This window comes from Micropterus dolomieu, linkage group LG23 (genome assembly GCF_021292245.1).
Source record: "Micropterus dolomieu isolate WLL.071019.BEF.003 ecotype Adirondacks linkage group LG23, ASM2129224v1, whole genome shotgun sequence".
Classification (NCBI taxonomy): Eukaryota; Metazoa; Chordata; class Actinopteri; order Centrarchiformes; family Centrarchidae; genus Micropterus; species Micropterus dolomieu.
In genome coordinates, this window is record NC_060172.1 from 20,129,281 (window position 1) to 20,142,161 (window position 12,881).

The 12,881-nt window shown below is 37.4% G+C and overlaps 1 protein-coding gene across 1 annotated transcript; it reads left to right on the plus strand.

The window, feature by feature from the left end:
- The first annotated feature begins 3,418 nt into the window (after window positions 1-3,418).
- LOC123963290 (UDP-glucuronosyltransferase 2C1-like) lies at window positions 3,419-7,875 on the plus strand. Its single transcript, XM_046040060.1, has 4 exons — window positions 3,419-3,502; window positions 4,825-5,123; window positions 5,960-6,661; window positions 7,209-7,875. Exons 1-4 carry the CDS (start codon window positions 3,499-3,501, stop codon window positions 7,791-7,793), a joined length of 1,590 nt encoding a protein of 529 aa, XP_045896016.1. The 5' UTR covers window positions 3,419-3,498; the 3' UTR covers window positions 7,794-7,875.
- Window positions 7,876-12,881: the final 5,006 nt, after the last annotated feature.

The window sequence follows — 12,881 nt, forward strand, 5'->3', positions numbered from 1 at the left end:
TGTAAACAAAAAGTATAATTTTTACTTTTATTGCCAAACAGTAATACTTATGTTACAATAATGTACTGCTGAAAAAAAACAATAAATTGTTGCATACTTGTTCTAATTTGTTCTAATAAAGTTGGGCTGGACTCTCAATCCAGCTCTGTGGTTGATCACATGATCAATAAGTGTGATCTAATCAGAGATGGCTCTCCTTCCTTCTCTTCTTTGCCCTCGTCCTCTACCAAATCTTCCAAGTCCTCGTCCTCCTCTTCCTCTTCATCTTAAAATAAAGGCTCTTTCTATATATGATTTACAGTTTTTAACAATTGCTTACACACAAAATCTTTACCAGTCACACAATCTTTGAAACCTCTCACTCAAAGAGCAAAACCTCACCTCAAAACCCCAAAGCCATAGGCTATTTCTCAGCCTTTAACTCCGTTTTCCTTTGCATAAAACACTTTTTTAAAAACACTAAATACAATTCTCTACCTAAGACACAATAATCTAACAGGAAGTGACTTGTTTTCCTGTTCAAAACACAAACAATCAAAATGCTACACTTCTTCACCACACACTCCTCACATGTGCTAAACTAACTGTTTAACTGATCACTAACCAATCACTACTTTAGTATACAGTAGGTCACATTACCTGTTTTGAACAATGGATGCCAACAATGGACAGAGATCAAGGGGAGTAGGAGGGAGAGGCAGGGGATGACAACGAGGACAAGTTCAAGGAGAAAGAGTTTGAAGAGGAGGAGGAGGAGGAGAAGAAAACAGTGATTGGTTAGTGATCAGTTAAGCCATTAGTGTCAGAAACAATCAGAAATTACTCTGTAATTTTGTGATAACTGTGTGCTGCTCTGAGAGATCGTTTTCCTTTGCCTATAAAGGTATGCACCCGTATATCAAGTTCACAGCAATAAGACACCAGGAAAAAGCAGCCAACAGGACCCTTCTTAGACACTAGAAAAATCAATGGATAATGTTTTGGTACTCAAGACCAGCAGCTTATTTTCCCCAATGAGTGAAATTTCAAAAGTTCACTAGCTTAATTGCATTACCCCTAAACGTCAAGAGATAAACACAAACACCTCATAAGAGAAAGCCATGGACAAGTAAGTAACAACCATTTGCCACAATAATCAATAAATCAAATCTCATCCACTGAGAAGTAAGCTGGACATACTGTTGCTCATATGATGTATTAGTTAGTGAATATACTCATCCATCCTTATGCGCAGTATTTTTTTCAGAGATGTATATTTAATAAGCAGATAATAGAGATATTTGTCTACATGACTGAAAACAGTACATGAGAAGCACAACAGCAGGAGCCACAGTTGATTCGTTCAGCCATATAACCGCTGTGCAGAAGCGTTATAGCAGACCAAACAATCATGTACAGGCGTGAGGCCCTGTGTATTTTTCACCTCAAAACAATCTGTCCACTAAGCAGCTCTGATGGCATTGCTACACTCTAAAAAATAAAACATTGGGTCAACAAAAAAAAAAAAAAAATGTTGTATAATGTTTTCCACTAGAATTTTTAAGTTAAGACTGCTGGCTGAATTCAAAGCAATGTTTTGAGTATGGTGAATTACCTTTTAGGCCACAATAAAATGCGTTTCTAAGTAACATGAACTTAATAATTGTCAACATGAATGCAAGTATTTAAGTTGATCCAACATAATGTTTTAAGTTAGGTGAAGAAGCTTTTTGGCCACAATAAAACACATTCTGTTACTTAGAAACTTAATTATTATGTTTCTAAGTAACATGAACGTAATAATTAAGTTGATCTCTGCAAGAGTTAAGTTGTGTGTTAGCGAGTTATCTTTAGTATTTCTTATCTGAATCATAGTCTAATCATGTCTAGCTAATGTTAGCCAGCAAACTGGCTAACGTAGCTACTTGTAGTTTATAAACACAGCTAGCCTACATGCTAACTGGAGCGGTGGCTAATGGGTAATCCCATATTAAGTTAGCTTGCCAAAATGTTTTCCCTGGCTGCCTGGCCACCTATTACTCCCGCATTTAAGCCTACTGAGTGACAGGCTACAGCTACTAGCTAACTTTACCTCGGCACACAGACTGTACTATCAACACTGCTCAAATTTCAGAGTAAGGACTTCCAGATTTCGGTATTCGGTTACAGTAGGCTATCACCAACAGAATCCTGAGTGAATGCAAATATGTGTAATTAAGCATAAAATGACTTACCATTCAACACATTACGCTTCAATGAGTTTCAGCTGTGGCCCTGTGGTCACTTGTCTGCCTTGAATATGCCCGCACATGCAAGAGAGGGAAACTGTGGGCCGTTTAAACGTCAACAAATTGTATTTTATGTTAACAGAACTAAAATTAAATTATTAAATTGTTTAACATTTTCAGTTAATCAAAAAATAATTTAACTCTGACAAGTCATGATAGTATATTGAATCAATAGGCATAATTTGTGTGTCATCCAAGCTCAATAAAATAACAAATTCAAGTAAAAAGTCAAACAGTATCTCAGAACTTGATTTTTTATTTCACAACAACATATATATTTAAGTAATGACTAAAGGTCCCCTGAATTAGTTTTTAGAGTGTAGGAGGTGTATTATTGAAATACAACGACCTGTTTCTTCTGTAAAATGGACTTACTGTAAAATATTTGAGCCAGTGCAGAGCTTCATGCAATAAATGTCAAAGCCAAAAGAAAAATTATTCTCTTGGTGGACTCTTAGTTAAACTCATCGTAAGTAGTGGTGGAAAGTGACTAAATTTACTCAAGTTGAGGTACATGTACCTTAAATTCAGTATTTTCAATATTATACTACTTTATACTGGTAATACTTACATACTTTTACTTGAGTAACATTTTCAATGTAGGGATTTTACTTGTAATTGAGTATTTCTACAGTGTGGTGTTTGTACTTAAAAGGGTCTAAATACTTCATCAACCTCCAATTTTATGAGTAAGTTTATGCCTTATATCAAGTGATTTAAGTTCTGAAACCTGTAACTGATTGATTGTAGTAAAGAAAACTCCTGATCAAATACCTGGAGAAAATAACTGTGACATTCTAAAAGCATAATAGGTTATTCCCAGGAATTCCATCTGCATATTTTCTTCAGGTATTTATTTGTGCCTTGAATATGGGACTCGTGTGTTAACAGTTACACAACCCACTTTAATGAGCTTATGAAAAAGGTCAATGGTTTGGACCCAAGCATTGTTCTCTATCATTTCATTTACAAAACTCCACTCCACAGAATACTACCAGTAGTTTAACAACAAAATTACTAATTGAAGTAACAAAACTATGATGATGTATCAAAGAAATCACTTTATCTGTGATTTGTAGAACATGCATGGCAGTGCAGTATCTTCATATGACAAGAGCCACATGTAACTCATTTACCTTTGAGACTGGAGTTTGAACTCAGATGCGTGAGGAATCCTTTAGATGGACATTCAGTCTGCCTGCAAATAGGACTACTGTTGCCCCTCTTGAGCATGGGTAAGTGAATTTCACGCACATTATGGCTGGCATCATACTATAGGCCTATTTTCTTATCAAGGTACAGGTTAAAATATAAAATAACCTGTAGATTCATGGGTTTTCTTTTAACCAGCAGAAACTTGTACCTAAAAATCCATTGTTAAGCACATTACTTCTAGATCATATCTTAAGCTGAAGAGGTCTTGTGGGGTATAAATAATAAATGAAGGATTTGATGGAATAGTGCTGCAAGATCAATCAGTCAGAGTTTTGGTTCTGCAGATGGTCTTTATTCTTCAGAACTGAACTGCACTGGCTACAACCCATCTTATATATCCTTTCCCCACAAATGGTATTTTAGATCATCAACCTTGACAATCTTGTTCTCGGAATTTACTATTTCTGTTGTTACTAGTTTCATGTATGTGCTTGTAAAACTCTACTAACTTTCACAGCATTTTTTAAATTTGCCTCACTCCTCCTATTTTTCCTTGATCCTATCATCTCCTATTCTCATATTTTACTCGGCTTACCTCGGCATGGACTGCATCAGTCATTGCTTAGCCTGAAAAATGAATCATCCCTCTTTAGTCACTGTGACCACCCCGTCAACACTTCCTTCAATAAATTCCTCTTAACACCTCTAAAATTGTGTTAACATCACCTCTGGTGTGCCTAGTTTTTCTCTGTCACTGCTGGTAAACTGGTCTGTGCCTCTCAGAGCGAGAGAAGTGAGGATGAAAGTAGCATGTAAATACTGTATAAGTTGTCTAATCAAAGAAAATATTCTGATTACTTATAACATGCAAAATATGATGAATAACAACCCAATGTAAAGGCAACTTACAGTTTTTCTCAACTGCTCAAAAACATTTCTTGAAATTAAGGCTCTTTTCTCAAAAGTCTAAACACAAATCCCCAAACATCCTATTTTCAGGTCAAGATGAAGCTCTCCACTTAAAAACCAAACTTTGCCCTCAGATATAACACACAAGCACTCAAACACACACTACAACGCAGTCTTACACACTGGTGAAATAAATTCAAAACAATAGTATAAACATTGGTTATAAGAAATGTTGCTTGGGGTTCTCCCCTCAAAAAATCTTTTCACATGATGAACACAACAGAGAAACACCAAATGTATACATTTTCACAGATTTCATTCCCTGGTGTACTGTACAGTTCAACACACCAAACTATGATACTCAATCATTATCTTAACTTTGACTGTGTAGATAGTTACTACGTTATATTGGAAACTGCTTTCTGACACAGTTTGGGCTAAGTTTTCCTTCCTACAGTCAATCATTATATAATTTCTCTCTTTCACATTTTAGGAACCATGGCATTGCATCGTGTGTTTGGAATACTTGTTTTCCTCAGTGTTTGTCTGATTTCTTTCACACCGGCTTGCGGTGGAGGAAATATTCTGGTGTATCCTGTAGATGGCAGCCACTGGGTCAATATGAAGATCCTGCTAGAAGAACTTCATGCCAGGGGACACAACATCACTGTGATCAGGGCATCCACCAGCTGGTACATCCCAGAAAAGTCTCCTCTCTACACATCCATTACCATCAAAATGAATGAAGGATTAGAGGATTTCTTTGAGGTGTACCTAGAGGAGCATATGAGGGTAATAATAATAAAATAATAATTTTTATTTCTATAGAGTGTATTGACAGTGTTTCAAAGTGCTTTAAGATAAATATGATTAAATAAATAGAAATAGTATAAATAAATCAAACATACATTAGACCACAGATTTAAGAGAAACTAAGGACTGTCTAGGGACTAGCCTACTGTCTCTGTATTCAGTAGACAAATACTTCCATCGTTTGGGGTCTAAACGGTGACATGGGATTAACTAGTAAGCCCCCATCTGTGGATCTCAGTTGTAGAGAGGTCGCATACCAGGTGAATTAATCAGAAATGTATTTAGGAGCAATGACATTAAAGGCAAGAGCATAATAGTGAGCAAGAGCATTTCAAAATCAATTTGAAATCTAACAGGGAGTCAGCGTAGGGAGGTACAGGGATGATGTGATCATGCCTCTTTGTTCTGGTAATGAGTTGAGAAGCAGTGTTTTGAACCAACTGGAGACAGTGGAGGGAGACCCGGCTGATACCTAGTGTAAGGTGCATTGCAATAATCAATCTGAGAATAGATAAAAGCATGTGCCACTTTCTGTAGACCTGCAGTTGATAAAATATCAAAGGTAGCACTTAAGTCTGTAATAACTGACATCTAGCAGACACTGTTTGCAGTCAGCAGTAGGTCAGTAGATCTTTAGTTACCTTACCAAGTGCTGTTTCAGCAATATGAAGTCCTCTAAAAGCAGACAGGATAAAGTTAAAAACAGAATTATTAATCATAAAAGAATGTATTGGGCCCCATGTGATTAATGTAGTCATTCAGATGAAGAAGAAGAGAATCACTTTCTCACAACTCTTTTTCTAACCATTTTTCAGGCGCAGAGAGAGGGGGCTTCAGCACTTACTTTCTTCAAACTCACCAAGGATTTCCTTTCAATGATTTCTAGGGCCCATTCATTGTCCCTTCAAGTCTTTGATGATGAAAAGGTGATCAAAACCTTCATGGATTCCCAATATGATCTTGTTCTCACTGACCCAGCCATAGCAGCAGGGGTTGTATTAGCCAAGTATCTAAAACTGCCCATGGTGCTCAATGTTCGCTGGATCACCAGCGGAGAAGGCCACTTTGCGATAGCCCCCTCACCGCTCTCTTACATCCCAGTGCCAGGGTCAGGCTTAACAGACAAAATGAATTTCATCCAGAGGATCAAGAACATTTTTTTCTACAGCATTGTAGTGTTCCAGCAGAAATTCATGGTGGGGCCAAGCTATGATGCCATCTGTGATAAATATATCAAGGGTGGATGTGACATCATCTCGCTACTTCAGGAGGCAGACATTTGGCTGTTCAGGTCAGATTTTGTGTTTGACTTCCCTCGGCCCACAATGCCGAATGTTATCTACATAGGAGGGTTCCAGTGCAAACCAGCCCAACCTCTGCCAGCAGACCTGGAGGACTTTGTTCAGAGTGCTGGGCAGCACGGAGTCATCATCATGACTCTGGGCACTTTGGTCAACGCTTTGCCCAAAGAGGTAGCTGATGAAATTGCCAGCGTCTTTGCCAAGATGCCTCAGAAGGTAAAACATACTGAGTGATTCACTTTTGCAATGACATAAAATGTAAATGTTTAATCCAGAGAAAGATATTCATGCAGCAATGAATCCATCAAAAAAGCAATACTTTACAGCTAAATTGATAAAAATACACAAATCAGTCCTCCAAGTAATACCTACAATAAAAATTTATTTTTAGCACTGTGACAGACTCCTGAAAGCTGCATAGGGAGTCTAATGAGTGGGTATAGAAAATGGATAGACTGGTGTATAGAGGAATTAGACACAGATTAATGTTACCTAATAAATGGTGGACTGTGTAAATCAAGGACTCCATCTGTACAACACTTTACACTGCACTACACAATGATCAAAACCCACCTTTTTAGAACTTCGCTACACTATTACACTACTCTGGACTTTCTTACTTCTCTCTAGTTTTCAAGGTTCTTTTCTTTACAAAGTGCTCTACATACAAAATGTATTATCATCATTATCGTTAATACATGATGTAAAACTGGTGTAGAGATATACAGTTAATTCATAATGATTCTTTTCATTTTCTGATCAGGTGATATGGAGGCACAAAGGGGAGCGTCCCTCTACTTTGGGCAAAAACACCTTGATAGTGGACTGGATGCCACAGAAGGACCTCCTGGGCCACCCACAGACCAAAGTCTTTGTTGCTCATGGAGGAACCAACGGAGTCCAGGAGGCCATTTATTACGGGGTCCCTGTGCTCGGCATACCCTTGTTCTTTGACCAGTATGACAACCTTCTACGTCTGCAGGAGAGAGGAGCAGCAAAGATCATTCAGCTGGGTGACGTTAGTGGCCACAGTTTTGAGCAAGGTATTAATGAAGTGCTCCATCAAGAAAGCTACAGACAGAACATGCAAAGACTGTCACGTTTGCACAGAGATCAGCCAATGGCACCCATGGATCAGGCCATCTACTGGGTGGAGTATGTGATGCGCCATAAAGGGGCTCCTCACCTGCGTACAGAGGCCTATAAGATGCCATGGTACTCATACTACTGTTTTGATGTACTGCTACTATTGCTGACTGCAACGACTGTACTGCTGTTTTCTACTTTGGCTGTTTTCAGGTTCCTATGCTGCAGAGGTAGAAGAAAGACCAAAACCAAGCAACACTGATTATGGTCAAATTTGTTTAGAAATGTTCTGCACTGAGTTCTCTAAAGCATTACATATAGACAAAACCATACATACATATCTTAAGGTCATCTCATTTGTATATATTTATTGTTTATGAAATCAATTGATTTAGCCATAATAATTATAAATACAGTATGCAAAATATTTTCTGTTTCAAAATTAATTGCCAGATGTATTTGAACAACTGTAAAATATCCATAAATCTATAATTTTACATCCACTGTAATAATAAGATACGGAGCCACTGACTCAATGCACAGACACTGATCATGGTCATGATCTTTAAAGTTGTTGCCATCAATTTCCGATACAACAGAACTCTGAGCACTTTCTATCTTTGAGTTTTTTTAATACACTGTTTGAGACTCCTGATCTTACTGATGAGGAAAGCAAATCTTTGAAAATGCTCCAAGCTACAAAGGCAGTGACGGGATTTATGAGGGCTAGAATAACATTAAGTATAAAATTCAAAAGAAACGGATGAAGAAAAAATAAGGAGAGAGAAGATTTGTGCATCTTGCTGTAGGTTTGAATTCCTAATGTGTGTATAGGAGTCACCTATAATGTTAAAGTCCCATTCAAATTAGTAAAACGGAAAAGTGTAAATCACATTTTAATGACGTGGAAAAACAGACCAAGCTGATTCATGTAAATCAGTCTGTTTTATTTAAACAAACACAAAACTAATTGGAATTGGTCCAACAACTTACTTAAGATGACATTAATGCAATTGCTGAATGCCTTTATCATGTGGTGTAGACAGTCCAGTTTTCCCTTTATAAGTCAGATTCAGCACTTCCAAACTTCAGAGAGATCACACACCTCCGTTGTGTTGCAGAAACGTGTCCTCCTGGCAGATGAACTGCATTGTTTCAGAAAAAAATATACTCTCACGGTCAAGGACAAAGCTTCAAATTCAACATTAACTGCAACCCTACTTGTGTGGAAATCCACGTAATTCTGAAAAGCTGCTCACTGCACAACTTAAAAATAATTTTTGCCCTGAGGCACCAGTCGAGACATAGGGTCAGACACCCTAACATCTGCTGTAGGAACAGCCAACATGCAGACATAAAACAGGTGCTGTGCATGTCCCTGTCTCATAACTGGTATCAGCAACTGTGACAGTGAGGGCACAACCTTTCTCCCTTTGTGTCCTCATATCCCCCCCTCGATCAGTTTTCAATTCCGGCTCTTTTCCTGTCTTTCTCCCACCCTGCCTCCATCTGTGATTTTCACACCCTGTCTGACTGGAAATTCATGGTGTGATCATGGTTTATATTGGATGATGTCACTGTGCATGTTCTGTGTTAGAGACTAGTCAAGGCTGGACTGTGAATACAGGGAAAGCAGATCCCTACATTTGATTAAATGCTTTTAAAAGTTTTATTAAATATTTTGAGTTTACTTTCACCAATGCCTAGATTCTAAACAATAAAGGTCAAATAAAAACTAGACAACTGCCAAATAATAAAGGAATGACAAAAAACAATGCAATGCAAGGTTGAGAATTTAATTTCATTGTTTAAGAGGGGAAGCATCTCTACTTCACTTTCTGAAACTGGAAACAAAGAATTATAGCCAATGTTTGACCCAGCAAGGCCACCTTCATTTGCCTGGATTCCGGACAAAGCTCCGATTTTTCAATGTAAAAACACACGGGCCACGATTATGCTTGTACACTTTATTCTGAAAAAAATACAGAATACTGAAAAACTAAAATGTTCATAAATTAGCCGATGCTACGCAAACACTAGCCTTTACACAAAACTTTAACCATCAAAACTACATGCATAACCTTAACCCTACTCTTAACCTATTTGTAAGCTAAACCCTAAACCTTAAAAAAGCAGTCTCTACCTCTGGGGAACCAAAGTGGGGTCCCCACCGGGAGATAAAAACATGAAACACACGCGCACACACGTACACATACCAATTCCTCCTCTTTGGCTTGTGCTCCCAACAGGCATATGTAAGGCGTGACATCATCCTCTCCACAGACACACAGATCACATAAATTGCTATCTCTAGGGAAGAGCTACTGCCCAGAAGCACTAATGGATCCCCTGATCTGCACAGCAAATCCAGCTCTGCTTTGGTTTGCACGTGTTGCTGTCTGCTGATACTTGGAAATCTTAGTCATACTTCAGAACTGTGAAATTCTCCCAGAGAGAGGACACAATATTCCATTCTCCAATATCTGTTGGATCATATGGCTAAAAACATGGTGGCACCTGCAGTGTTTGTGACATTTTTCTGAGTCTACATGTGTCTTGATTATGCTTCTTCTCATTGTTATTTGTCTTACACTAGTGGGTTAGAGTCCCCTTAGGGTTAGAGTCCCTAAGTGTTAAAGGGTTAAGGCCTCTACGTGCGTACCTACGCCGTAGGCTATGCACGTATACCCTACGCAGGAGTATGCATTTATACCATAGACTATATAAAAATGGATGTACCGTCCATGACGTCACCCATTGGTTTCTGAAGAGCCAAAAATGGGCAAAGAGGTGGGTCGTAGGTGGAGCTGAGGTGACGTGTTGCTGAAACCAGTCCCGCCTAGCTCGACGTGACCGAGTTAGCTCATGCTAAGGAGCTAATGCTATTCTGCGGTGCTGTACGGTGGAGGTTGGAGGTTGTTAGCAGTTTACCGACATTACCAGCTAAAGTCAAGGTAAGACACCGGAAAATATTTAAATAACTCACATATCTGTTATTGACATTATACTTCACAAGGTTATAAATGCTTTTTAATATATAAATATGGTAACGTTAACGTTATTTTAAAGTTAGATTTTGTTGAGACCAACATTGACAGTTAACATTAACTATGAATCAGTTATTAACTACCTAGTTTACTTTACGTTACAGCTCAAACGAACAGTTTCAAGCAAATCAATTAACCCTTTTACATACCGTTGGTTACAGCGGTTACGAGTCATTTATTTGGACGTCACCTCAGTATGTTACTCGTAATAAGCTAGCGGTAGAGTCCTTAGTTACATGATGGAAGCTGTATATCTTGTAAAATGTTAGCCATGGCTGTTATCATGTTAATTAATTCCCAACACCGCTATTTTGAGTAACGTTGCTGCTGTCGGCAGGGCTGTGTGGGATTATTGTCTGGAATAGGACACTTGTGAGAGAAAGGTACTTTTTATATTTGTCACAAGATTGTTGTTGAGGATCTGATGCCTCCACATCTGCTACTCAAAGCTTAAACTTTGAGTCTAAAATAACGTTGCTAGTCTTGGCTACTGGACATTTGGCAGCTGATATAAAATTGTCTGTCTTAAAAGGACAACACAAAAACATTTAAAGAGTCTCCCTTGATCCATTTTCTCCCACTTATGTGACATAATAGTGGTGTCAACATTAAAACAGTGAGGCATCTTTTAGAGGAGCATCTCTAGAATACTGAGGAAAAGTTCATTGTGAGCATCAGAACCAGACAGAGAGAGTTAATTAGCTGATTTGACAGCTCTTCTCCAATTATTTCTGTATAATTGATAATACAGAAATGTATTTTTATTCTAAAATGTTTATACATTTTGAGATAGTGGAGTTTTTATTTCCATGAGCTGTAAACCGTAATCATCAAGATGAAAGCATAAAGGGTTTGAAATGCTTCACTTTGTGTAATGAATCTAGAATATATCAAAGATTCACTTTTTGAATTAAATTACGTTAGAAAATTAACTTCACCACAATATTCTATTTATTAAAGAATCATCTGTATTTACTTTTTACTTTTTTTCTATTTTTTATCACCTTAAGAATTTATTACACATTTTCCTCCTAGAGTCACACTGTGGACCAGATGTCCCAGCTGGTGCCAGAGAGCTGCAGAGACCTGGAAGTCCTCATTGTGCTGATCGGGGTGGACTGATGTGGAAAGGCGTTCTCTCCTTCTGTTTACTTTGACTTTTAAATATTGTCCATATTTGTATCATAGATCCATTAAAAAAAAGATATTGTTTATGGTTCACTTGTAATAAATTCTATATATATTAGCACTCCCTGTCTTTACTACTTACTGAAAAGCTAATTGTATACCACAGATAAAACATGAAACATTAAAGCTGAACTCTTGCTTAAGAACATCAGTCTAAGTTGAAAAGTGAAAATACTCCCAAACATGTTTCACATGAAATGTTGAAAAGTAATTATGTAGTGTATTTCTGTGTGTGCAGGAGTATTTTTACTTTCTACCTTATACTTTAAGATAAATAAGGAGCCATACACCCAGTACCCATATACTGAATAACAGAGCCTGAAGTTTCTGAAGAGTGCCTTGTTTGCTGCTCTGATATAAGTCTAGTTTAAACACAGAATAATGTGGGCACATCCAAACCATCCTGTGCATAAGTGCTGAAACAAAGAATGATCTGCACAGAGTAATTATGATTCCCACTAGGTGGTTTTTATTGTGACCTTGCAAACTCTGAGGTCTCAGAGCTGATCAAATGCACATGTAGTAAATAGGTGAGTCTATACAATGTAAACCACACAAGACCTTCTCAGAGGTCGCAATAAATGACACCTCCTACAGGGCTTCACATCTTTTCAGTGTGCAGATAATTCTTTGTTTTTCCACAACAGAGTAACTTCTCAGTCAATGTCACATTTGTCTCTTAAAGAAATGTCAAAATAAAACAGTATTTAACATCAACCTTTCATTTTTTACTTTCTACTAACATATGTAAAATGTTAGCCTGTAAATAACATCTTAATATTTTCATTTACAGCTGTTAACAATAATATTGTTAAGTTTAGATCACACTATTTAAAATTAAAATATGAAACTGATGATCAATGAAGAATGATTTTATTATGTATAAATAGTTTGATACACTTTATAACAAAGTATTCCTAATACACAAGCAATAGTTTAATAAATTAAACTCTTGTCTTGCATTCATGAAAACATCAATATTAAAAGGTTACAAATGTAAAAGTAGTTTTGTATGACTTGAAATGTGTTGAGAGTTATAATAATGATAGAATCTGTTGATAAGGACCCAGTGTCATAATTTCACATCAGTAGTGTTCAGGTGTTGTGAGCTGGAA

Coding starts and splice junctions, on each gene's coding strand:
- LOC123963290 (XM_046040060.1), top strand. Junction 5,124..5,959: donor ACCTAGAGGAGCATATGAGG/GTAATAATAATA, acceptor ACCATTTTTCAG/GCGCAGAGAGAGGGGGCTTC. Junction 6,662..7,208: donor TTGCCAAGATGCCTCAGAAG/GTAAAACATACT, acceptor TTTTCTGATCAG/GTGATATGGAGGCACAAAGG.